Consider the following 24,679-nt stretch of genomic DNA (forward strand, 5'->3'; position numbering starts at 1 on the left):
ATAAAACCTTGTGCTGAACTTGGCTTGATCCATATTGAGTTCGATTCCGATTTCAATCCTAGCCCATAATACAGAAATCATGGCCAGCGTGCACCTGCAATCCAGCGATCATTGGTTGAGCCGAAGGCGACTTTGTCTGTTGATCGAATAGAGGCGGTGGTTGGCGCCAAGTCTTGGGAGCGGACGCCAAGGGCGGATATACCACGTCTTCCGGTGATGATACACTCTCTATGGATCACCCAGACCAGTCATATTGGGTATGCTGGCACGTTCCTGGGTGCTGAGCTACGATTGAACGTTTAATAGAGCTTGACGTGGGTTCAGTGTGCGCGCCCAGAAATCTGGAAGTCTGGTTTTCTCGGCGGACGCACAGCCTACTCTTGGCATCATGTCACTACTGGTTGCAAATGTCTGGGCAAGTGTGAGGTCGTGTGCTCACCCAGAAGACTTTTCACTGCAAGATATTGGCGCTGTGAATTGGGATCTAGAATAGCCCAAAAGGAAGCAGCAAAACCCCATGTTAGAGTACCACATAAGAGACGTTGGGTGTCCAGATACCTGGATAGGCCTCTCTATATTGTACCTTTGACTTTGGTTAAAAGTCACTCTCGCCTTGGCTCTGTGGGCCATCACCTACCTCGGGAAGAGGGGCACGTGAGCAAGCCGGCTTTTGATGGTAGCCTCGCTTCTTGTGAGGAAGTGAGCGGGTATATCGAGCTTGGCGATTTGGGACTCGGGGGGTTCAGGGGGGTCAGGGGATATCGCATTTCTTCCCAAAAGATTACTTCCCGATGAAAGAAGAAAATAATACAAGCTCGAGGTGTAGACTGAATCATCAATTGTATGATTTGACATTCAAAAATTGTCCGACACCTTCTATGACGCAATGCAATAAAAGCAGGAAAAATGGATGTCGCTATAAAACAATCAAACAGACCACTTTTTCACCATGAATGAGGCTACACGGCAGTCGAGACCTCAATGCTGCTTATAAGGGTTTGAGCAAATCCTTCAAATCGAGGATAAGACCAGGTATCCCGGTATCGTTCAACTAGTGGCCGATCATCAGGTTCAGCGGGGGTATCTTGGGGTTGACTGTTTGGACTGTCCTCCTCATCGTCTTCCTCATCACTATCACCAGCCTCCATCTTTCCTTCAACCAATTCTCCAAACTTCACATCAATAGGCACACTGCCCATAAATGGAAGGCTTAGTTCCTGGGCCATCACCTGTCCTCCACCACTGGAGAACAAATTGCTAACCTCGCCGCAGCACGGGCAAGCATACCCGGACATATTCTCGATAACACCAAGCACCGGAATATTAGTCTTAACACAGAAATTCGCCTCTTTTCGCACGTCCGATGTCGCCACAGCCTGCGGCGTTGTAACAAGGACCGCACCGGCAAGTCGAGGCAAGCCTACTTGCGCAGCCGCTGCTGCATCGGTGGTAGAGAGCGTGAGCAGCTGCTCAGCCAGCGCAATGTGTTCGTCACTTGTTCCGGGAGGTGTATCGATGAGCAGGTAATCAGTCGGGCCCCAGAAAACATCTGATAGAAATTGCCGGATCATAGCCGTTTTCTTCGGTCCGCGCCAGATGACTGCGTCGCCGCGATCGCGGAGGAGGAAACCCAGGGACATGCAGCGGAGGGAACCGCGTTGGGGTTGTGTTGAGGGCGCTGAGGCGTCGACTTCAGCTGCAGATTCAGCACCGTGAACTGGTACTGGCATCCATCCGCCTGGCGCTTGTGTGATCTTTGCATCTTCGAGTCCGACTAGGCGTGGCATTGATGGTCCTGTCAGGTCGATATCGAGGATTCCGACCGATTTTCCTTGAAGCGAGAGCGCAAGGGCGAGTTGGAGTGTGACAGAGGATTTGCCCACACCTCCTTTGCCGGATAGAACCTAATATTCACGATTACCCTGTTAGTCTTGTCCAATAAATTGCGCTTAAATGTTCTAGCTCATGGCTTCTAGCAGTGTGCTCGTTATCGATAAGCTATGAGGGGCATAGCTTTCTTTTTGCTTTCGTTTTTTTTTTCGCGCCGAGGACTTGTAAGGGATTGAGGGCGAACGTACCAGCACAACATTCTTCACTCCAGTGAGAGGCATATTTGTATAGTGTATACTTAATTTGGAAGAAAGAAAGGTTCCAACTGAAATCGCAATGACGGATTTCAAAGAGTGGGGAGGCCGATATTCGGGCGCTTATCAATCGCCTTCTGACTAACCTTCGGTCTACAACAACACGGGTATGACAACTGTGGAATAGAAAAGGTCTGATTGGCCACTTATTTTGAATTTGGAGCTTGTGAGACAAAATGCCATTGCTCTACGTAGCAAATATGAAGGTTTCTCCTTCGTTATCAGATATGTCATGTAACGTTCACCCATACAAACCCACTGCCCTGCTGGTATTCGCTTTTGGAACCACTCTGAGGAAACTCTCAAGACAAGAAGAATATTAGTAGTGTATTTTACTGCCACTTCTGGACAACAACACCTCCACGTTTGAAATCCGGCATATCGCCAAGAACAACGTTCCAGTCCTTGAGCTCCGTGCTGGGGAAAGTCGTCATCAAGACCCATGCGCGGTTTGCACCGTCCGGGGTAGCAGCAGCAACGAACGCATAGACATCGCCAATGGTGGCGGTGGTGTTAAACCGAGACGTTAACCGCGTACCATCTCCGAGGCGGATTTGTAGGGTAACCGTAGGTTGCGACTCGTCCACGTTGGGCTTCGCTGGCTCTTGGGCAGATGGTGCAGGAGTGGAGGACGAAGGTGTGGGGGGCTGGCTCCGTACGCTGGGTGTCGGGCTACCGAGGCGTTGTCCAGAACCCGAGAAGGGCTTGTACTTGGGTTTGGGCTTGGTGTACTTCTCCTCATGCTGCTTGAGTTCCACATCGACCTCCTGCCCAGGTTGAACATTCATGATGGAAAGAGGAGCGCGGCCCTGGCGGATACCGTCCAGGATCTCTGCATTTCGGGGATCATCTGATCGAAACAGTTCACCGTCATCCACGGAAAATCCATCAGCCCAGAAATGAAGAGTCCGTTGCACACGCTGGGCACGTTGTTGAGTGGGCGCCGAGGGGCTTTCAATCAGCTGGCTTGGTGTATCGTCACCACCGAGTGTGCGGGCAGTGCCGGTGAAATGTGATTCCCTTGGCTCAGGAGCGTCGGAAGGAGGAGGCTGCGCCCTGTTGACGTTTGAATGTTAGCTAGGTTCAGTATTCCCAGCAATCTCTATATAACGTACCTGCGGGCCTTTTCGAGGATCTTCTTTTTCAAATCGTCGGGGTTCTGCACAGCAAGTCCGGACTTTTCACCACCTGCAAAGAAATCATGGTCATCGGTGTCATCGCCATCGGACGAATCACCAGCTCCGCCACCTCCTCCTGAAGCAAAGTCTCCCAGTGTCGCAAACTTCTTCTTGGGCGGAGCTCTTCGGGTGGACGATGAGGATGAAGCTGCGGCAGAGGATGAAGCCGGTACGGCACTTCCCCGAGAGTTCTGCCCCCTGTAGTAGCTCCAGAACTACCCTCTGTGCCTAGTTGTCGCTCGCCACCAGTGGTGGTATCCTGCAAGGCTTCGTCCTGCTCCGCAAAGAACTCTGTGACAGCAGCTTCGATGTCCCACCCATTGGCAGCAAGATATTCTTGAGCCTAAACAATCACGCACTCGGATTTAGCAACCATATTATGTATAAGTCAAGCAATAATCGTACCTCTGAAGCCTGAGTTCCTGTCATAGCACAGAATTGAGACACGGCCTCATCGTGCTCCGCGGGGTTACCCTCCATAGTTGAGCTTGGTGGCGGGTTTTGGAGATAAAAGCGAAAAGAGGAGACCAAGGGAGAAATTAATGGAAGGTCTAATAGCGTAAACGAGGGTTTGTCTTGGGTAGGAGGTAAAATAATGTGAACGTCAAAGAAGCTGCGTTGGATGACAGACCTAAACAACTGGCAGCTGCCCGGTACGTCACTCTCAATTGGTCAGCCGGAGCTCGGAATATTCCGTCCCGCGCAAGCCTCAGGCCCCCACTTCGTGTAGACCTAAGGCCACAAGATATTGTCGGCGCATGAAGACCGGCATACTATAATCGAGGCTCCATATAAATTATTAGCAGAGCCGATACAGAAATACAGAGACTTGAACTCCATTGAATGGACCCCCTATTTTACGATACGACTTCATTCGACAGATATATTGTTCCATTCTAAAACTGATTGCAGGGACATCAACCGTCGAGTTCGACGCAATCGTGCATTTCTCCTCGCCTGTGGGCGTGGAATATACATTCACCTTCAGCCCCCTTGACTCGCTCGTTAGCCGGGTGAGACATCTGGGGAGATGATGGTCTGGATGATCATATACGAAGCTTCTTACGGTTTAAGGCATAATGATCACAATTACCCCCGTAAGAGCAAGATACGGATGACCAAAGACCAAGGAAGACCTCGATCCATGAACTCTATGCCAAGCGAACGAAAAATGGTATCAAAAGGATCGGATCATTCAAGCAAGCCGCATCTCCTTGTCGAAATGTTTCTCGAAGAGAGCTACCCTAAGATTCAAAGTGAAGAAACCAGACCCATAAGCCTGCCGAATCAATGATCATATTCCTTTGTTGCGAAAGCCGAATTTTTTTCGACTAGCTAGAGCTCCAAATATTTTCTTTCATATGCCCCAACCTGCGAAATCCCCTGAAGGCAAACCAGGAAATGAAAGAAATCGCCCTTTTAATGCTACTATATGCATATTTCTTTGTATGGTCCTCGGCCCCTAACACGAAGACTCGCCAAACTCTTTCTTTATTCTTACATGTTCATCGTGCTCCAATTGGGCTATAAAAAGCACCCTCGTTCGCCGAATCTTCGCTATTTCTCAAACTCCTAATTAATCTTTTCCATATCATTACCAAATACTACCCATGATCTGGCTGTATCAAGCTCTCCACATTCAATATGGGGTCTACTACCACTACGACAGAGACTAGCACAAAGAGAAGGGGCCGTGTAGTTGCAGAAGCGCCTACCAGGATTATGCCAGCCAGAAAGGCAAAATCACAATCAAAATCACCGACAAAACTCACGTCGCAGGGGTCGGGATCACAGGGAAGGAAACGCCGAAAGACATCGGACGACACAGCAAATTCAAAGCAACGCCGAACCGCACGGGCCAGCCAAGTAGAAGCCGAGTATGTGCCGTCTGTAAATGATCTGATCAGCGACATCCCAAGAGATGAAAATTTTACAATTGACACATTGCTGCCGGAACTTGCTACGTCATACGTCGGTCGATTCAAATCACCGGCCGCACCAGCACGGGCGAAAAGGAAGCCATGGCCACGACAATCCAGTCCCCTGATAGATCCCGAGAAATTGCCTCCTGGTTGGAGTATGGCTGAACCGGACCTTGACCGACAGTATGTTGACAACGCCAGTATATCTGTGTATGTCCGCTTTGACCACATACTAATGGATGTGGTGCAGTGATATCGACGCACAGATTGAAAGATGCCACGTGAGAATCAAAGAGAATATCATGCCGCACGTCTTTTCACACCGGCTAAAGGGATTGGAAATTTCTCAAGCCAAGCAAATGTAAGCTGAACTTATGCTCACAACGTAGGAGTTACTGATCGAATGTCCCACAGTGCATTAGCCGAATCGGAACCTGGAAACCATAGCTTGGATGTCCTCAAACGCTTGGAAGTTTTGAGGAACATTGAATATCAGCTACAAAGCTCGGACAAATTCAATCAGCTCCCTAATGTCATAGCATTGCTGCAGGCCTATCGTGGAGGATTGCTTCATTGGAACATAGGATTGGTCACTTATTGGTTTGAAGGTGTGCAACTGTGTGAGCCACGGCCGTTCAGTTGGGACGAATTCGAGATGCTCAATACCCACCACTCCGGTAAACGTGGATTTTGGATGGAAGGAGTGAGTTGCCCCTGAAGTCCGTTCATAGACAGCCATAATGATACAAAACGTTCGCAAATAGCTGGTTGGGCCCGGACCTTCACACTCATTAGTGGTCGCTGCTTTAGCTGGACAACCCCCCGCCTATGGGGTTCTTTTCTCGCACTGTATGTCCTCCAAAGATCCCCTTTTGCTCAATCCTGAATCTTTTTTTAGTATATGGTCGCCATTCGTGTCCCTGGTTTGAGGTGGTACGCAGAGCTTGAATTTCTATATGACACCGGGGCTTGTATGATGTCATTATTTGAGGGTGATCTTCAAAATATCATGGGAAGATCGACCGAGGAACCCAATGTCATGGGGCTAAATGCATCAACTATAGCTGATGGTAGCACGATGGTTGCCCCAGTGATTGAACTGCAAGTTACCATACTGGATAATCAAAGAAGGCGAATGACGCAATGGGTCAGAGTCCAATGTCAGGTATATCGAGGTTGGTGTAACGACACAGATCACAGACTGGACGGCCCCTGGCTACGGCAAATGCTATACACAGGGTCAGCTCCGCGCAACAATGACTTGATGTGGCTTGCGAATACTCATGCTGAAATCGTCGGCGCTATACCAGATACAGGTCATTCTCGAAGACTTCCAGCTATAGTTCCCGCGAAAATGCCCCTTGATCCAGGCGGGCGGGCCTCTCTGATGCCTCGTGGACATCCTAGAGCCAATGTAGTTCCTCCAGCTTTGTTACATCGAAAGATGCCCCGGGTGGCACCATGGTAGTAGAACAAAAGATCATTGTTATCTCATCGTTCTCAATGCCCTTGAATTATTCCTTTGTTTTTAGTTTCAACCAGCTACTATAATTAGAATGGCCTCTTGTTTACTCGAAAAAATTCGCTTTTGACATCATGATCTCTCCGGATATCCCCCAATATCAATTCCGGTTTTCCCATGCGATTTGATGAAATAAATCCATAGCTTGAGTCTGTAAAAAAACGTCAAAAAACCAACGCATCTGCGGTTTTGTTCGAAACATCGTCAACGCAATAAAGATGCGTTGGACACCTGGCACGGGTAAGCGTTCAAAATAGTTGAGATCATCTACGATAGCTGTCTAACAGACCTATAAATCCGCTGAAGAGGGCTCCATACTATGGATTGCTCCGTACAACCTTCAACCACCCCCCAAATATTACACGATTTATAGATTGAGTCACAATCGTGACTAGCACAAGTTAACGGCAATCGATATAGTAGAAATTTTCGCTAGCATGACTCCAAGATCAATATGTTGAAGCGTACTCGGGTACGCTTACTCCAGTCTCGCCAATCATTGATGAGGTTTCATTCTATGGCCATTATTGACATAAATAATAAAATCTCGGTGAATTATGCTCAGACCATTCACGATATTGCGTGTCGACGATAAATGGAGAATGTCTGAGTATTGTGGGGTAGCTATATATGTTGGAATTAGTGGCCTTATGCGTCAGACATGTAGTTTAAACACTAACTTCGTAGTTATTAAAAGTAATTCGTTTCCCTAGCAACCTTCTATATGTAATACGCGATCAACAACCCAATACTCATGCCTTTTCAATGTATACAATATGTATACAATACTGACGTAGGGCTTGATTCCGCATTTGGACACCCCACATCACGTGCCGTTGTAGCATTGTCCCGGTGCTTAATCCCAGCTTTCCTCGAACAAATTGCGCGCAATTTCAAATCGAGCCTCCATTGCCTAACATGCCGCTCTGGTTTAACTAATAAATTTATGGGACTGTACCTGTCGCTAATGTCTTGAAAATATTGTCCAACTCCCAAATCGCTTCCGTTCCTCCACCTCCATGCTGCCAATGACCGAACGAAACACCGCTGTATAGGCCGATACACGATAAATCCAAGACCGACTAAGGGTATATTGTACCAAAAATTTTTTTTTTTCTTGAGCCAGAATGACGTCCCCTTACCCAACATCAAATTCATTCTCGCCCTCCGTTGCCTCCGACATGGCTGGAGCACCCAACAGAGCAGTCTCCGATTTGCCGCAGGCTCAGGTCGACGCGATCATCCGCACGAAACGCAAGGCTCGTGAGCCCAAAGCCTGCTATCCATGCCACGCGCGCAAGGTTAAATGCGATCGCAACCTGCCGTGTGATGGGTGCGTTAAGCGCGACCATGCAGACCTTTGCTCTTACGAACGCCCCTCCAAGAAACGATCGCAAGCCTTCAACGAGAGCGCCGCCCCTAGTGCGTCAACGGCACCCGTGCCTGAGTATTCAACAACATATACGTATGATGAAACCCCGGCGGAAGTGAAACATGAGCCAACTCTGAACCGACCGAGCGTCCCTGCTACAGGTGGTGGCCGTATTTCAATCGCCCGCGAGGAATGGGATAATGTGCGCAATAGATTGCAAGAAATGGAGTCTACGATTTCTTCACTTCGAGTTGGGCTGGAGAGGGCAGAAGACGGTGCACCAACCACCATGGACACCGGAAGCGTGCAGAGTGCCGATGCGAGTTCCCGATCCAAGTGTGCCTCGCCGGAACGCGAGGGCATCCATGCTGCGAATACTCTTGGCAAAGGCACTGTTCATTTGGGATCGCGTTCTGTTCTGGCTTATATTCTGAACAATCAGTCCGGGTCTGATCAACTGCAAGCACTTTTGGAAGGAGGAATACTACCCAAGCTCGGTTTGGATAATGAGTCTGCAACCTATCCATTTGTTGATCTATGGTCGTCCGATATGTCGACGTTTGATATCACTGCCGTCTGCAGCGCCCTTCCCACTGATCAACACTGCAGAGAGTGTGTAGTCCTTTCAAATCGAAAATCGAACTTTTGATTGAGATTGTTTGTGCTAACTTTCCTTCCTCTCCATAGGTTATTCTATTACTACAAGGACATTTCGGGGGCCATCTATCCTGTTTTAGAAGACATCTATGAGTTTGAGAACACCCTCGAGCTTCTACTGGGGACAAGAGCCTCTACCGGTGGCGAGTACCTGGCTGATGCAGACCAGGCACAAAAGCCTTTCGGGGTGAGCATTGCGTACCTAGGACTACTATTCGCTATCCTTGCTTCTGGATGCCAGTCATCCGATTATGGGAGCAAGGAAAGGGAATTGACCTCGCAAGTTTATGGTATGTGATCCACATCAAAGATTTGAGTCCTTGGCTAACATTTCAAATAGTGTGCTGCTCCTACCAGTGCCTCCGCATGACAAATTTCCTATCCCAACCCACTATTGAGGCAATTCAAACTCTCCTGGTGATAGGAAACGTTTTGTCATACAACATGAATCCTGGAATTTCTTATGTCTTGCTTGGCATGACTCTTCGCATGGGCTTGGCGCTTGGTCTCCATGTGGAGTCAAGCCGATTCTCGCCAGCTGAACGATACCGCAGACGACATGTTTGGTAAGATAATTTCTCTTCCATAACCCTCAAGTATGTGGCCCTGACATCAGTAGGTGGTCCATGGCGTGGCAAGATAGCCATTTTTCGCTCTCCTACGATCGGCCCTCCACCACTGCAGTGAGCCAGCCAGATATCGCTTATAGGGATGGCTCTAAACCTGGTGACATATCTTATTTTGAAACTCTTTCTCGAGTCATTTCTCTTGCACTAGAGGTTGTCCGCATTCGCATGCTGAGCCCACACGCGCAAATAAGTCTGGAGAGCATACAGACTTATAAGGGCCGCATCCAGAAGATCATGATTGAGGCAAAGCCATACCTGCGAGATGCAATTAACTGTTCCACACCTACGCAACATCTGGAGCGAGTTGTGTTGAAATTGCATTCTTCTTATTTCGCCTCTGAGCTCTGCAGGCCAGCGCTCAAACCCATGGCTGATTTAAGTGACGCCAGCGCAGCCAGCATGCGCGAAAATTGCGTGGTGAATCTGATGACGACTGTTGAAGCTTATATTGAAATGCACAACATCAGCTCCCACGCGGCTCGTTCCTGGATCTTATTACAGCGGGCGATTAGCTCCGCATTCCTGCTTGCCGTCATTGACGAGGCGAAAGCGGACCCGAATGTGTGGAATCTCCTGCATTCACTCGAAGGTATTATCGCTCAAAAAGCAAGTACGGAACGTGCCTATGACTCCAATGAGGCCCCCCGCTGTGGCCAGTATGACCTCGCCGCCCCAACCTCTCGGCACTTACGACCCAATCACAGGGGCCACGAACCTCCCAGGCCCCAGCGCCCCGGCGGTGGATGCGAATTCTCCGGTTGGGTTACCCCCTGACACCCAAACGCAATGGGCCAAGTCGCTAGCGAAAACACATCGTGCTTTGCAAAAACTCCTTGCCGCAGTTGGGAATCCGTCTACGCGTCCTCCAACGGGACGCAATGGTACGCCTATGTACTCCAGTAGTACTCCTAACCTCAACCCGGCCTCCGCTTCCATGGGTACACTTGCCCCTGGGCAGGCAAACATGACCCCCAGCGTTGGTTCTCTTCCACCTCCGACGCCAGAAAGTTCTGCTAGTGGTGAATGGACAATGCCCAATATAATGGATCGTGCAGCAGAATATATTCATCCACCCCTGTGGGGCTAGTGATTTGAAGTGACTTGTCCCTCGAAACGCGTTTACTTTTCAATTGTCTTTCTTCAGCGCGGCGCCGGCGTTTTTTTCCGGTTCATCTCATGATTGTTGTTATTTTCGCAAATTTATTTAAATTTGTTAAGAGAAGGGGGGGGATATTCTTATGAATTGAATATGTTCTTCCGTGTGATATGCGCCATTGAACGTTTAGTATCTGTATAATCTCTTTTACGAAATCCTATATCGCTATACGTTCAATCACCCTTCCCCCCCTGAATACGATCTATGCATACTGTCTACGTCAATGTCTTCAATGCTTTTCGACGGGAGTGTCTGCCAAAGCAGCCTCGAAACTAGTCTCTCTTTGACCGGGGCCCTCGGAATGGGATGTCCGCTAGTGAAAGTTGGCCAACATTGCTACAGCGATATTCAAGATTCACCTTGTAAGAAGGGGCACCCTTTCTCTTTTCACCTCCAGATCGGCATTCTGCTCCATCATTCCCCACAATCTGAATAGTGGAGAGCGGTTAGAGTGAGTCCACATCCCCGGAGCCCCGTCCGGTCTCCGGGGAAATTACATCATGACTACTAATATTAGCCCTAACTTCTAAGGTTGACTACATCGGCACTTTGTTTTTAACTATGAAGTAGACCAACTATAGATGACTCTGACACGCTTGCATAGTAGTTTCATGATTGTGCTTGCTAGACCATGGTAGTTGCAATACACCTTAAATTAGCTTCGTTCTGCAGTGACTGATATGACTCAAGTTTCACATCTCTGCTCATCTGATTTCCGGGAGTATCACTCTTCTACTTTCCTTGCTAGTCATAGATCCATGAAAATTTTCAAGGATGACAAAGTATCTCTCAAATCGTTGCATCTCGCAGGGGGGTGCTGGCGTCCCGGGATCTAAGTATATAGCAAGACCGGTTGAAGATATGACTAGAAGACTAGAAGACTAGGATCTATCAATTATCACTTGAAATTAAGGATACATCACATCAAGAAGAGTACTGACGCTCAGAAGGCACGAAATGGAGCGTATCCAAACGTACTGTAATCGGCCTCAGGCACTCCAACCTCCTCCCGACATGTAGATATTTATCTCCTCACATCTTCATATATAATTCATGACTGTATCCTAATGGGGTTAAACTCCTATCATTTTACCTAATCTTATCTCCTTGAGCAATCCCACGAGATCATTTAATGTGAGACATTTACATCCCCGGGCGCCCTACTACTGATATCCGAGACAGCTTAATTTCCAAGCGCACTACGAAGGGCCGATATTATTGGACACCGTGTGGGAACCCCAACTGTCGAATCGGTGAATGCGGAGACCAGCGTAGTACAAATTCGGGCAGTTATTTACGCCGGAGTCAGCAGAGTCAGAAACGCTCCGAGGTAAAATGCACCTCAGCCTTTCTACTCTCTTTTAAGCGAAACCCAGAATCAGCTCCAGCAATCTCACTACAGCTATTATTTATTCTTCCCACATTTCCACCAAAAGACATCTACCTCGGTACGTCTTGCAAGACCAGATCGCAATCTCTCGTCGCAATTATGTCTTCTGAATCCCCCAACAAGTACCTCAAAGTCGGGGTCCTCCTGTTTCCCGGCGCAGACATCCTCGACTTTGCAGGTCCAATCGAAGTCTTATCCCATGTCTCGCACAACCGAAACCCAGATAGTCCGGACAGAATGTTCGAAATCAAAACTGTCGCTTGCAGCCCCGCCATTCGTGCTGCAAGTTCGCTTACAGTTCATGCAGACCTGCTCTTGCCTGATGCGGTTGATCAGATTTCGGATTTTCATATCCTTGTCGTCCCCGGTGGGCCCCCGGCGGTGCTACAGCCACTGATCAAAGGCAACGCACTGGAGCTTGATTTGATTCGCAAATTTGCAGCCCTACCTGCAGATAAGTCACTGGGCACCCGGACTTTGCTGTCTGTTTGTACCGGTGCCTTTCTGCTCGGGGCCGCAGGTGTACTCGGCGGAATGACTGTGACAACCCACCACCATGCTCTTGACAGACTTCGAGATATTTGTGCTCGTTTTAATGCTCAGGGCGAGCCTGCTACGACTGTACTGCACAAGCGATATCTTGACGGGGGTCTATTGAAGGGAGGCGGTGTTCAACTCCTAACGGCGGGTGGGATAAGCTCAGGCTTAGACGCAACATGCTACCTTGTTAGTCAATTGGCAACACATGACATGACAGCATTTATCGTTCGGGTTATGGAGTATGATTGGCGTGAGCTCGAAGAGTGAGCTGCATGTTTAGCAGTAATGAATGTTATAATGCTGATAAAGCACCGGGGTGGAATCAAATTTGAACACAGAAATAAGAGGTATCACACCAGGTGTGCTTGGCTCCATCCAATTTAACCAATTAGACAATATATACTTCTCTGGTTTTACTATTTTCTGATCTTGCTATGTCAATCCAACGTATATATGTCACAGGGTATAAGTCTGACGGCTATTTTTAATTACTCCAAAATAAACATTCATTGATGGCTCAGCCCTGGGGAGAGTCCATGTTACCGTTGCGCTGAGTATTTTGTATAATGTCATAGTTAATCAACAAACCAAAATCCGGGGTGGGTCGAACTAACGTTGCCGCTTTCTAGCGGTCTAAGTCACAATATGTTACATGTGTCTTGAATTTGCATAGGCTTACCTAGAATGAGATTTTTTGTCGCTTTCTAGCATTTACAGCGGGTTGCCGGGGATCCCGAGACCCCCTTGGAAGACTCATTGACACATATAGGCACAACCATTTCGATTGTCCAATAGATCTGAAACTTTCATGCACCCCTAGTCATCCGACACAATGGATAATTGAGGCTTTTCTCATTTACTCTGGGAATATCCCTCAAGCCACCTCGCTCTTCGGTTCTACGCGAGCATTGCTGACACTACTGAAAAGGGTAACTGAAGCTTTCGAGTTTTAAGCTTCTCAGACTCAGCACCCAACCTACTGAGAATTCAACTTCAAGCCATTTACTAAGTTGGCCATAGCTGTTTAGTGAGTTTTCTCTATTATGACCTCATTCATGGGGTCAAGTATAGTAGGAAAGCATGGCGGCAAGTTGTACAGGGTGATGGCCACTCGTCCCATTCGTGCCTGGGATGCCCTAGGTTGAACCTAAGACTTGACTTCTTAGTCCGCATCAGGAGTTACAGTCATCGGAACGGAGGGTTGAACTTCCCAGATTTTCTGTCGCGAGGTCAGTGTTCTGGCTGATGCTGGTTATATAGCACCATCTGGTTCTGGATAAAACAACACATCTCTATTTCCTCAGGACTCAAGTGAGACCAATATAGTAACTTCTCATCCAGGCTTTTTCCTCATACCTTTTTTGGGTAGAATAGTACCTGACTCAGAGTATCTCCCTTTGGCAACATACATTCCAGATCGAGTCACGATGATCGCCTTGGCACCGGGTGCGGACATTGTCCCCACTACATACCACCCCAAGCATGCCGAGAATGGAATTTCCCCTTTCGACAGGGGAATATCCAATCAAAAAGTCACTCTGAAGGCTGTGGGAATCACGCCTCCTGAATCTGACAGCGCGGATCCGGTGGTGATTACCTCAAACGGCAATGGTACCAACCAACGCGAACAAAATGTGCTCAACAGCCTCGCATCTGAGATCTCGAAAACCCCATCGGGAGATGAATTGATGGCCATGGATGTATTGAAGATTATCGAAAGTTATGGTGTTGACTTTGAGAAGTCGGGTATTTCGTGGAAGGGCTTTGAGTCGTTTGTTCCAGTTGTCCTGGAGCAAATCGCCAGACAAGAGCCAATCCGCATGATCTTGCCCGCATTTCCTTTCAAATCACCCAATGCGCGCAGTAAAGTGCTGGGCACCATGCCAGACTTTGGTGAAGAATTGGCCTTGGCCCATTTGAATGGACTATGCCAAAACATCGGCGAAGTATACGCTCCCGGTGCCGATGTCTACATCAGTTCTGATGGACTTGTATACAATGGTAAGGAAATGACCAAGATGGATGTTTATAGCTATTCAATACTGACGTGAGGTAGATATCCTTGGCGTCCCTGACGAAACCGTTTGGGACTATGGAGAAACCCTGCGAAAAATGGCCATCGAAAAAGAGCTCCACCATGTGAAATTCATTCGTCTTTTCGAGCTTCTCGAGCATCCATGGTTCCCATCCTCAACCCCAGAAGCCGCTAAGGCATTCTATCTGGCTCATGCCAGTTGCCTCCGCCGAGAACTGATGTACAAATTTGCTGACCCGAGCTTCGACGCGACGGAGGCTATCAAAACCGACAATGATACATGTCTGACATACCGCGGCTACATCAAGTTCTTGACTAAGGATCTAGCCCATCTTGAGGAAAGGGATAAATCCATGTCAAAACGCGCCCGACAAGCGCAAATTGCCGACACAGCACGACAGATGATCATTCGGGGGAAAATGTTCGCGGCGGCCATCAAAGCCAACCGAAAGGACTACGTGCGACTATCTATCCACGAGTCCGCGGGCGAGAAAAAGCTCTCCGTCTCGCTTATTCCACAGATTCGGGGCACACTGGGGTACACACCTTGGCACTCTTCTGTGGCTGTTGGACTGGACGGTTCATATCGCACGGTCCACGCCGAGGACGTTCGCGACACCCACGACCTCATCTATAAGAACGGACAACCATATTTCTTCCGCGAAAGATCAAGTCTCTTTGACTGGACCGAGGACGGTCTATCCGTCAAGTTCGAGCATCTTTATCCCTGCGGACTCATCATCCGCCCCGCTGATATCGACAATGTCAATCCGCCGCCGTCGATCCGCTCCATCCCCATGAAGAAAGTGCGCCAGCTGTCGAACGGTATGTCGCCCATTATTATTCGCGGGTTTTCCGAGACTCTTGAGGAAGATCTCTATGTCAAGAAGGGAGAAGAGCTTGGCACTATTCTCCCATGGAGCTTCGGCATAATTCAAAAGGTACGGGACAACGGCCGCTCTGACAAGATGGGCAACAACGTGACCTCGAACGAGGCTATGCCGATGCATTTTGATGGAATGTTCAAATTCGATGAGATCACCGACCCAGAGACAGGCGAGAAGAAAAAAGTCCAACATCCACCGGGCTATCAGTTCTTCACTTGTCCCGCCACCGCGCCGAAGGGCAATGGGTACACTTTGTTTGCAAGCTCCCGACTGTTCTTCCGGTACCTGCCTATTCCATGGTCTGCTGAGCGCCTTGAGAAAGTTACTTGGGCTATGGATAACGATGGGTTCTGGGATGCAAAACTTAAGAACCTGCCTTTGATTGTGAAACATCCTATCTCTGGACTTCCTTGTCTGCGCTGGCATCAACCTTGGGACTCAACCAAGACCAAATTCTCGACTTGTGATGTTTCAATTGAGAATGACGACAATAGTCTGGTCAATGTTGTGGATCGTATTATATATGACTATAGAGTCTGTCTTCGCTTTGGTTGGGAGAGGGGTGATCTGTTAATCAGTGATAATACTGCCATGCTGCATACTCGCACTGGATATATCAGTAATTGTGATCGGGAGCTGTGGCGAATTCACTGTGATTGAGATGTTCATGCGTCTTGGATTTTGATCTTGTGTTCTTTGTTTTTTGTCATTCTTTTCTGTCTCCATTTGGTCACTCGTTTTCTCACATATTTGGCTTATGTTTGGTGCGAAGTTGCTAAGTATCCTGAAGCAATTACACACGTCTTCAATGCAATATCCAATAGATTTCGAGTTTGGTGTCTTTGAATATCTTCCATGCTAAGTCTCTGTAAGATGAATATAAAACGGCTCTCTCCCTTTGGTACTATTTAACTCGTCTAAACAATAAGCACCATCCTAATGACTAGCATTCTACCAATCCCTAACTATCGGATTTCATGTTCGTTCCAGAGGGTGATACCCCAAAATTCGTTGTCTATACTCAGTTTCGGTAAAAAGTAGATTGCTCTCTAGAAAAAACCATGATATATTCACAATTCGTCCATGCCCGCTCTTTGTGTATATCCCACTCTCAACCCCTGCTCTGCCACCTCTATCATTATACAAGACCACAACCGACTCACATCATCCTAACAGGAAATCCCCCCTTGGTGGGCTTGTATTTACCGTCTTATGCAAAGGACACACATGCGGATATGAAACCCCGCCCATCCAGGGCCTTGAAGTGGAGTGCGCAGAATGCCCAGAATGGACATTATGAGGATAACATATACAACCCATAGTCTGGGAGTTAGCCTGCTTTGATGGAGCGCTCTGTTCCGAACCATTCTGACTAGTACCATAGGGGGAGGTTGGTGAAGGGAATGAAGCCATAGAGGCCGATGCCAGAGACTCTGGAGGAACCAGAACAATCACTTTGTATTGAGGAGACATGGTGTTGATGACCTCGATGATTTGCGGCAATGCCTCCTCTGCCTTTTGTTAGTTGCTTGGTCCAAATAATAACTTCTATACCATGTAGTTGGAGTACTGACCAGTCGCGACGTAGTACAGCGGCTGATTGAGCGCTGATGTAGACAAGGAGTCTGGTACCAAGGTCTCCGTGGTACCTATCATTTCCCGGTATGTATCGCCGTTGAGACTAGAGCTGGGTGGTGACATGCCGTGGATTGACTGTGTTGGGGGGCTTGTTATAGGGGATATTAGACTTGCTTCACTGAGTCCGGTAAATTGGGAAAGATCGCCGGGATGCACATGTTGTGTAAATGTGTTGAAGTCGTTTGGCCAGGACTGCGAGAACTGGGGATATGACGGCATGAATGAAGTACATTGGTCTGGGGTTAAAGGGGACACATCTCGCGAGGTGAACCCGAGCTCATTCTCGGAAGATGAGTGAGACCGTTGGAATAGCGATGAGTTATATGCCTGATCCCATCCGTTGAGAGCAGCAGCAGCTCTGAGTTCGTTGGCGATGACGCGCTCTTGAAGTTTTGCGATACGCTCTCTGATCTTGCGGCCTAGGTTTCGTCAGTTACAAACTTGTCTTCTCTGTTTATGGCAATATCTTACGGTGGTTTCTTTGCGAAAGGCGGTTCTGCAATCTCCTTCTTTCCAGTGGATCTTGTGTTTGGCTGAGGATATCCTCATCCTTAGGACTTGTAGACTGCTCTTCCATCTTCATCTTGTGGGGTGTTGTTATGTTGGGTTACAGGCTTGACGGATACTATCGTGCTCGTGGATGTTGCATATCCCATATAAGTTCTTTCAGCAGAAATTGCGAGTCTCCAGGTGTTCAGTGTGGAAACTCAGAAGCAAAAGGCCCATCGCCGTCAGCCTCCCTTTGCTTTATACAGGCCGTGCGCCCACGAGGGAAAAATCGCGCCTGATCTCACTGTGTGACGCAGTCTGTACAACGGATCTTCGGTGATCAATGATTCGGTCTGAAAGCCACTGGTTCATCCTCCGCCTCTTCAGCCGCGTGATGGTATTTGGTCTGGCCAGGCCAAACCACCTGCCGTTCTCAGCTTGCCGACTCCTTGTAGACAAAGCTCTTGTGCAGAATTGTGTATTCTGGGAGAAGGTTTCAGGATGGTCGCACGAGTTAGTGTAATCAGAGGCTATCCCCGGCCTGGACATGTGTATGGACATGATGCTGCCCTGGATCCTTCCATTCCTTTGTTCCAGCAATCTGGGATTCAGCAAAAATCATGAAACTCTCAGCTTGGGTCCGCCTTCGATGGCTCAAAGACTCGCATCTCGGAGCCGAACAACCTGTTTTGACTCCTTGACGTGGCAAGACCGTGCTACCTTGCCCTTAGTGTTAACCTACTTACCCCCGGTACTTTTGGATGATTATCCCCGCCTACTTATACTTCATATCACATGTAGGTGTCAAGGTATCTTGTTGTAGACTCAGACACCTCCGAATTCAGCCTTTATACTACCTAATTACACGGACCCACGTGGCAAGGGCAATTGCCATGATCTTGTGTTCGAGCTGAGAATAAACCAGGCAGACGATCTCCTATTGGGCTTTATCTGTCTCCAGGCTACACTCATCAACAGTTCATAGAAGTTCATATAAGGACAGGGAGACCAAGGCTATGGTGACAGGCCACCAGTTGCGAGGCTATTACCGCTAGTACAACCTTCAATATGAAGTCTAAAAATAAGACATGTTGGGCCATGGCCCCTTCCTACAAGAACAATGAGCTCACACTGGATATACTCCGGGTTTGACCCAAACTGGTTGTCTTATACCTTCTTTTACTCTAGGTTTTGGGGAGGTCACATTACTTTCTCAATTATTCTCAATTATTCTTGGCTCAATAGCTCGAAACTATCCCACTGAGCACCTCCCAAAAGGGTCATTATGCAGTTGCGTCATGATGGGCTAATTTCCCACCTTCGGTCCAACAGCTTAGAATGTGAATGAACTTCTGTTATGAGCCTAGCTAACTGTTAGGTGGTGCTACTTTGACAGCTCTTCTATCCCCCGGGATATATATGCATGTGAGATCCAGCCGTAGGGACTGGCGGAAGATCCGGTTTGGTTTGTCGCTGGATTGTATTCTGGAACGCAAATCTCTTTGTGTAACGGAGAGATGCTTTATTTCGCAAGTGATTTGTAATTATTCTCTACATTGCACGGCTCTTGGTGTAGAAAGTGATTTGCCGCACAACTATGAGTGTAAGATGAATCTGTTTAGTATATAGTACTCATGTTATAGTAGAATGTAAGTGAAATAAGCCAATATCCACATAATAGGATTACAACCAATCAATTTGCACATTTTAGGCATCAACATCTAAGTAAAGACAATAAAACCAACACTCACCAGCCTTGATTTTGTTGGTTGACATCGCAGCCAGTAAGCCGCCAAGGATTCCGTAAACAGCCGGGGCCCTCAAACAGTACCACCACTCTCCAACTCATCTTCCCCTCTCCCAGTCACAACACGCTTCATCCTGTTATCGCAGCTTGACAGAATGGTAGCTTTTCTCAACATAGTGGGAAATCTTCTCCCATATCATCTTCTCTCCTATGGCGCTCTCCTCGGAACAGAGCTCTACCAGGTGCATCTCTTGTCTCTCAAACAAGCAAGCTATCTCATGACTAACCACATAAAGAGCTTCGTCAACACAAAAATCTGCTACCAAGCCTTGCCAATGAAGGAGTTCATCCTCCTTCAAAAGCGCCTTTTCCCCATCTACTTCGGAACGCAAGTCGGACTCACAGCGTTGACGGCAGCAACACACCCACCGTACAGTATTTTGTCACTGGTCCAAGACCCATGGAGCGTAACTCCTCTTGCTATTGCTGGATTGACCGGATGCCTGAATTGGTTCATCTACGGGCCTCGAACGACAACTGCAACGTTGGTCAGGAGAGCACTACAAGGTGGGATTGCGTTTACCTGGATACGCCTCATTTTCCTTCAAACGATACAGCTAACGTTCCATTTCGCCTACAGAAAGCGATAACACCGATGCTGCCGCCGATGGGTCAAAGGTACATCGAGCTAACCGCAATTTCGCGCGAAATCACGCAATGGCCATCCATTTGAATGCTATTGCCATGATAGCTACTGTGTTTTATGGGTTCTCGCTTTCTGCCACACTTGTAGCAGGGATTTAGGCAAAGCCGCCATATCACAAAACTTTGATGCATGTGTGACTGCAGTAACAGAGTTTTGAATGACATGTTCATATCATTTCCTTTCTCAACTGCTGATATCATTTGGCTCCTAAAATAAATCTCAACTCTGTCTCTGATGCTGTTCCACCTACGTAACAAGGGAGATAACTTCTCACTTAACAGCATCAACTAAACATCGAGGTTCTCATTCTATGTTGTAGATGACCCCAATGGATATGCCAATCAGTGTTGCACATTTCGAGTTCCACCTACATTGGGACTATCTTGAAGAATGGCATATAGAGAAATAACTAAATACCTGTTCGTTATTTTGGAGAATATTGCGCTCCCTGGGTCTTTATGATAAAAATGACATCTGGGGACAAGATTATAACACATTTTACCGTCAGGACTTTAACAGTATATATATCTCTTACCAAACAGGCCCTGAGTTCAAGACAACCATTTTCGGAACTCAAGATATCAAACGCTATCCCAGAATCAAAGCCACCTAGCAGTAAAACCCAACAAAAACTTAGCCAAAGATAGCCACCGTGGACAGTGTGACATCAGGGCAAGTGTGTTGACTTCCGCTGACAGCAGGTGCATTAGGGCACGGAGCTCCAAGTAGAAACCCAACCCTCTATATAGCACTAGCAAAAGAGTAGCAATATCCATTCTCTAATCTTCTTAATTCTTGTTCCTACGAAATCTGCCAAACCTATCTCCACCATGTCGTTACTTTCTATACTCCTCTCCACCCTCCTAACCCTCCTCCTCCCACCCATCCTCTTCCTAATATGGTACCTCCACATCCCCCCGAAACCTCCCAAACCTCCCCAAAATCCCAATCTACGTCTCCATCCTCGGCCTCTGGTCCTCAATGGGCCAAGATGAGATCTACGAACGCTGGTTCAGGGCCCCATTAGAGAAACACGGCGCCGTGTTAGTCTGGTTCGCAGGACGATGGAGTGTTCTCGTCTCACGACCAGATTGGTTAACCGATATGTTCCGCAATGAACAAATATATGCAAAAGCAGGGAGTCAGATTAAGATCCCGCATGCTGTTATTGCGACGCTTGTCGGTGATAATATCATCAATGCCCACGGTGAGAATTGGAGACTTTACACTGGTATCATGAAGGCCGGATTGCAGAAGAAGGTTTTTGAGACGACTTCTTTATTGAAACAGTCGAGGAAATTGGTTGATGTTTTGATTGATCTGCAGAAAGAGACTGGAGCCAACAAAGGTATTCTAGTTATGGCAGATGTACAGAAATGGGCCGTTGATGTGATGGGCGAGAATTTCTTAGACTTGGATTTGAAGGTATCAACCGCCAACCTGCAATGAACATCCAATCTCCAATGCTACATCTTAATAAGTACTAACCAACCCTCTGACAGAGTCTGGGCCAACCCAACGGCGCCGTCCGAATCGAAGCCCTCCAATCCATAATCAAAGCAACCCTTTTCAAACCAATGTACTTTAGCTTCCCAGATCTCGACCACTTCCCCTGGCTGCTACCCTCACGCAAACACGCGTATCAAATAATGCAAGAATTCGACAGTCGACTATACACGATGATAATGAACATGCTCCACAAGCGCACACAAGAAAAACCCACACAATCCGAAGAAATCGTCTCGCACATGCTGGGGGCAGCATACACGTCTGGTCGAATAACCGAGAAACAATTCCGTGATAATCTAAAGATCACCTTCCTAACGGCCCATGAAAACGCCCAGCAACTCGTCACATCGATGTTCTGGCAGCTGGGGACACGAGTCGATATCCAGGATCGATTGCGGGAGGAGATCCTGACTACAGCGAAGATTCATCCGGATCCATCACAGGAAGTCATCAATAATCTCCCGTACCTCACGGCTGTGGTGTTGGAACTACTTCGTCTCTTCCCGCCTGTGTGTCAGCTCATTAACCGGGTCGCGTTACAGCCCGCACTGCTGGGTGGCGAGCTTCCTATCCCGAAGGGTGCGTTTGTGGGATGGAATGCGTGGGCGGTGCATAGTAACCCCGATGTATGGGGTTCTGATGCGCGGGAGTTCCGGGCTGAGAGGTGGGGGGAGACCGTTGAAGAGATGCAAGGGCGCTTCCGGAGGGAGACGGTCCGGGGTACGTATATTCCGTTTAATGCGCATAAGCGGAAGTGTCTTGGGCAGGGGTTTGCGTTATTGCAGGTGAAGGTTTTGTTGTTTGTTTTGTTGGGGAGGGTTAAGTGGGTTGTTGATCCTGAGTATCGGTTGAAGATGACGCCGGTATGTTGTTTCTTCCCTGGCGGGATTTGATGATGTATGCTGATTTGAATAGGGTGGGATTCTGGCGCCGCTGGGTTGTCGGGTTATCTTGACGGACTTGGATTCTTCGTCGTGAAGAGACCGAGTTGTACTGGTCGATGGATGATTGGTATCAGATGTGTTGGTGATCGATGTGGAATAAAGCGTTAGAATGAGTGGCAATGGACTAGAATGCGGCAAGAAAGCACTCCATACTCCAAGAAACGTGGGATTAACATCCAAATATGATCAAATGACCGCTAAATTGTCCAATTGTCTAATATAATCGCTCTCGTGGTATCACATGTAGCATGGGGGGAAAAGTTCAACCCCCAAAACGCCTTTAAAAAAATAACCAGACACATCTATCCTCGCTTCATAGATGTCACATTATTGTAAGTTGCTGGATTCTGCCGAAACCTGCTTGCATATCGTTACAAGATAGCTTGCCATTGCGCAGTTCTGGTAGCCTCGAATTCGTACATCTTCACGCTTTCTAGAAGTACAAACGATTCGTATCGAAGTCCTCGTTCGCGGTCTTTGGTTTGGGACCATTGTTCGACGGTCCCGTTCCAGACATTGGCGTAGCCATCGAATAGTGACCGCCAGTAGCAGGCTTCGGCGGCAGGTGTGAGATATCGCTCACGGAAAGTCTTCACACTGTTGTTGGCGATGCGCTGTGCAACTTCAGTGTTGGTAACTAGGGGCTCCATCTTGTCAGGTAAGTCGCTGAAATCGCGCTCGACCTCGACATAATTTTGGTTGGGACCATCTGCCACTAATAGATAATGGTGATGTTGAATGAATTGGAGTTTGTGTGCGACAATAACAGAATTGCAAGCCTGTCGATATTTTAATGAAGCCGAATAAGAGCGACCTAAAAATAATGGCGTATGGTTAGTGGCAAGTTCGCAATAGAGGAATAAAAATACAACTCACCTTCAACATGCGCAATAAACATATAATGGCAATGATCTTCCATCCTAAGGACATTGGAACCCGTGTTCCAATCAACCTGTTTAACATCGCCCCACGATTTGTCCCTAGCGGCCTCCATCAACGCGCGTCGTAATTTGGGTGCGAAACTGGGCTTGCCCCGCCAGACCAACTGTGGCGTTTTCTCTGACCAGGGGATATCCATCCTCTCGATTCGCTCAACCACCTGGTCATATGGCCCCATATAATTGTCGCGATTATCCCAAGCCCAAAAGCTAAAATCCGGCATAAGCCACACGCCTTCTTCCGTGGACGTGCGCGAAAACACCCAAACCGGCCATTCGGAATTGGTCACATCCTCAACCTTATCCTCCACCGAGAAGACAAATTCCAAGTCCCGTCGAGACAGTCGTTCCGGGTCGGCGGCCAGCGCACGATGGATTGAGCTCAACGTCCCCAGAATTTTCCGTCGATGATCCTCGCCTTTGGATCGCGCCGTCACCACATATAATTGTCCATTGGAGATAAATGCGCGCGCCATACCATGTTGGATTGGGATGGCGTCCAGTTCTACAGCCGACAAGCGATCGTGCGAAGACCAGAATTTGACACCGCGCGCGATGTCCTCGAATAACCCGGGAAAGGCGGATTTGCACTGGCTGTTGCTGAGGGCCTCGTTGCGACCATCCCGGGTATATTCAAAGGACCAAGCGCGGGTGGTGTCTGCCTGGAGACCGGGTTCGGGACAGGTGAGACATGTCGAGCATTGGAAGGTAGTGGAGGATTCGCAAGCGCAGTGTCCGGCGGGAATTAACTGGGTGAGGACGGGATGGATGTATTCTCTGTCGGAGTTCATGCCAAACCAAATGACGATGATGGCGCTGAAGCTAAATGCGGTTATGACGCAGAGAAGCGACAAGCCGCGTCGCGGGCGAATTGGAAATGAGGCTGTCATGGTGATCGTCTGGACTTGCACGGCATGATCTGGGAATTGCCGGTTTGTCTTGGTATGTGAGGATAGTATAGTTTAAAGAGTGTTTAGAATGGGAAGAAAACATAATAACAAAAGAGAAGGGGGGGAAGAATCAAGCCCTGAAACGATCCCTATAAAGGGCAGTGATGCGCAAGTATGGATGATCGCCCCCCTCAAATACCAGCATTGGTGAGCCCCAGCCCGACCCCAGTGGGGGGAGCGGCGTCATCGTTCTCTTTTTGGTCTTTTTTTTTGGTTTTGTTTCGTCTTTCCTTTTTAACTTCATATAGGTACTTTTGATTGGTTTGATATAATTAGATTTGTTGGATAGGAATAATCCTCCGATAGAGAGAGAAACAGTACAAGAG

The 24,679-nt window shown here is 48.0% G+C and overlaps 10 protein-coding genes across 10 annotated transcripts; 6 read left to right on the plus strand and 4 right to left on the minus strand.

Annotated features, from left to right (window-relative positions):
* Nucleotides 1-959: 959 nt before the first annotated feature.
* N7487_000123 (Mrp/NBP35 family ATP-binding protein) lies at nt 960-2,315 on the minus strand (the record flags this gene model as incomplete). The annotated part of the gene is made up of 2 exons (XM_056867872.1): nt 2,079-2,315; nt 960-1,904 (listed from the first exon to the last, which is right to left on the minus strand). The coding sequence occupies exons 1-2, from the start codon at nt 2,109-2,111 to the stop codon at nt 960-962; spliced, it is 978 nt and encodes a 325-aa protein (XP_056732656.1). The 5' UTR covers nt 2,112-2,315.
* Nucleotides 2,316-2,476: 161 nt separating this feature from the next.
* Nucleotides 2,477-3,802, minus strand: N7487_000124 (protein phosphatase regulator SHP1; the record flags this gene model as incomplete). Its single annotated transcript, XM_056867873.1, has 4 exons — nt 2,477-3,200; nt 3,260-3,470; nt 3,542-3,665; nt 3,728-3,802. 4 exons carry the CDS (start codon nt 3,800-3,802, stop codon nt 2,477-2,479), a joined length of 1,134 nt encoding a protein of 377 aa, XP_056732657.1.
* Nucleotides 3,803-4,966: 1,164 nt separating this feature from the next.
* On the plus strand, nt 4,967-5,962 carry N7487_000125 (uncharacterized protein; the record flags this gene model as incomplete). Its single annotated transcript, XM_056867874.1, has 3 exons — nt 4,967-5,427; nt 5,495-5,605; nt 5,659-5,962. 3 exons carry the CDS (start codon nt 4,967-4,969, stop codon nt 5,960-5,962), a joined length of 876 nt encoding a protein of 291 aa, XP_056732658.1.
* Nucleotides 5,963-7,893: 1,931 nt separating this feature from the next.
* Nucleotides 7,894-10,511, plus strand: N7487_000126 (putative C6 transcription factor; the record flags this gene model as incomplete). Its single annotated transcript, XM_056867875.1, has 5 exons — nt 7,894-8,750; nt 8,826-9,085; nt 9,136-9,361; nt 9,415-10,073; nt 10,129-10,511. 5 exons carry the CDS (start codon nt 7,894-7,896, stop codon nt 10,509-10,511), a joined length of 2,385 nt encoding a protein of 794 aa, XP_056732659.1.
* Nucleotides 10,512-12,069: 1,558 nt separating this feature from the next.
* On the plus strand, nt 12,070-12,777 carry xanA (isonitrile hydratase-like protein xanA; the record flags this gene model as incomplete). The annotated part of the gene is made up of 1 exon (XM_056867876.1): nt 12,070-12,777. The coding sequence occupies one exon, from the start codon at nt 12,070-12,072 to the stop codon at nt 12,775-12,777; it is 708 nt and encodes a 235-aa protein (XP_056732660.1).
* Nucleotides 12,778-13,937: 1,160 nt separating this feature from the next.
* Nucleotides 13,938-16,092, plus strand: xanB (isocyanide synthase xanB; the record flags this gene model as incomplete). The annotated part of the gene is made up of 2 exons (XM_056867877.1): nt 13,938-14,511; nt 14,567-16,092. 2 exons carry the CDS (start codon nt 13,938-13,940, stop codon nt 16,090-16,092), a joined length of 2,100 nt encoding a protein of 699 aa, XP_056732661.1.
* Nucleotides 16,093-16,596: 504 nt separating this feature from the next.
* xanC (transcription factor xanC) lies at nt 16,597-17,653 on the minus strand (the record flags this gene model as incomplete). The annotated part of the gene is made up of 3 exons (XM_056867878.1): nt 16,597-16,943; nt 17,007-17,489; nt 17,542-17,653. 3 exons carry the CDS (start codon nt 17,651-17,653, stop codon nt 16,597-16,599), a joined length of 942 nt encoding a protein of 313 aa, XP_056732662.1.
* Nucleotides 17,654-19,461: 1,808 nt separating this feature from the next.
* N7487_000130 (DUF4149 domain-containing protein) lies at nt 19,462-20,110 on the plus strand (the record flags this gene model as incomplete). Its single annotated transcript, XM_056867879.1, has 2 exons — nt 19,462-19,873; nt 19,947-20,110. 2 exons carry the CDS (start codon nt 19,462-19,464, stop codon nt 20,108-20,110), a joined length of 576 nt encoding a protein of 191 aa, XP_056732663.1.
* A 732-nt stretch (nt 20,111-20,842) lies between these two features.
* On the plus strand, nt 20,843-22,499 carry xanG (cytochrome P450 monooxygenase xanG; the record flags this gene model as incomplete). Its single annotated transcript, XM_056867880.1, has 4 exons — nt 20,843-20,966; nt 21,004-21,437; nt 21,515-22,384; nt 22,437-22,499. The coding sequence occupies 4 exons, from the start codon at nt 20,843-20,845 to the stop codon at nt 22,497-22,499; spliced, it is 1,491 nt and encodes a 496-aa protein (XP_056732664.1).
* A 337-nt stretch (nt 22,500-22,836) lies between these two features.
* Nucleotides 22,837-24,293, minus strand: N7487_000132 (uncharacterized protein; the record flags this gene model as incomplete). The annotated part of the gene is made up of 2 exons (XM_056867881.1): nt 22,837-23,279; nt 23,342-24,293. The coding sequence occupies 2 exons, from the start codon at nt 24,291-24,293 to the stop codon at nt 22,837-22,839; spliced, it is 1,395 nt and encodes a 464-aa protein (XP_056732665.1).
* Nucleotides 24,294-24,679: the final 386 nt, after the last annotated feature.

Source organism: Penicillium crustosum (assembly GCF_028827405.1).
Source record: "Penicillium crustosum strain IBT 35664 chromosome Unknown utg000001l_segment0_segment0, whole genome shotgun sequence".
NCBI classification, from domain to species: Eukaryota; Fungi; Ascomycota; class Eurotiomycetes; order Eurotiales; family Aspergillaceae; genus Penicillium; species Penicillium crustosum.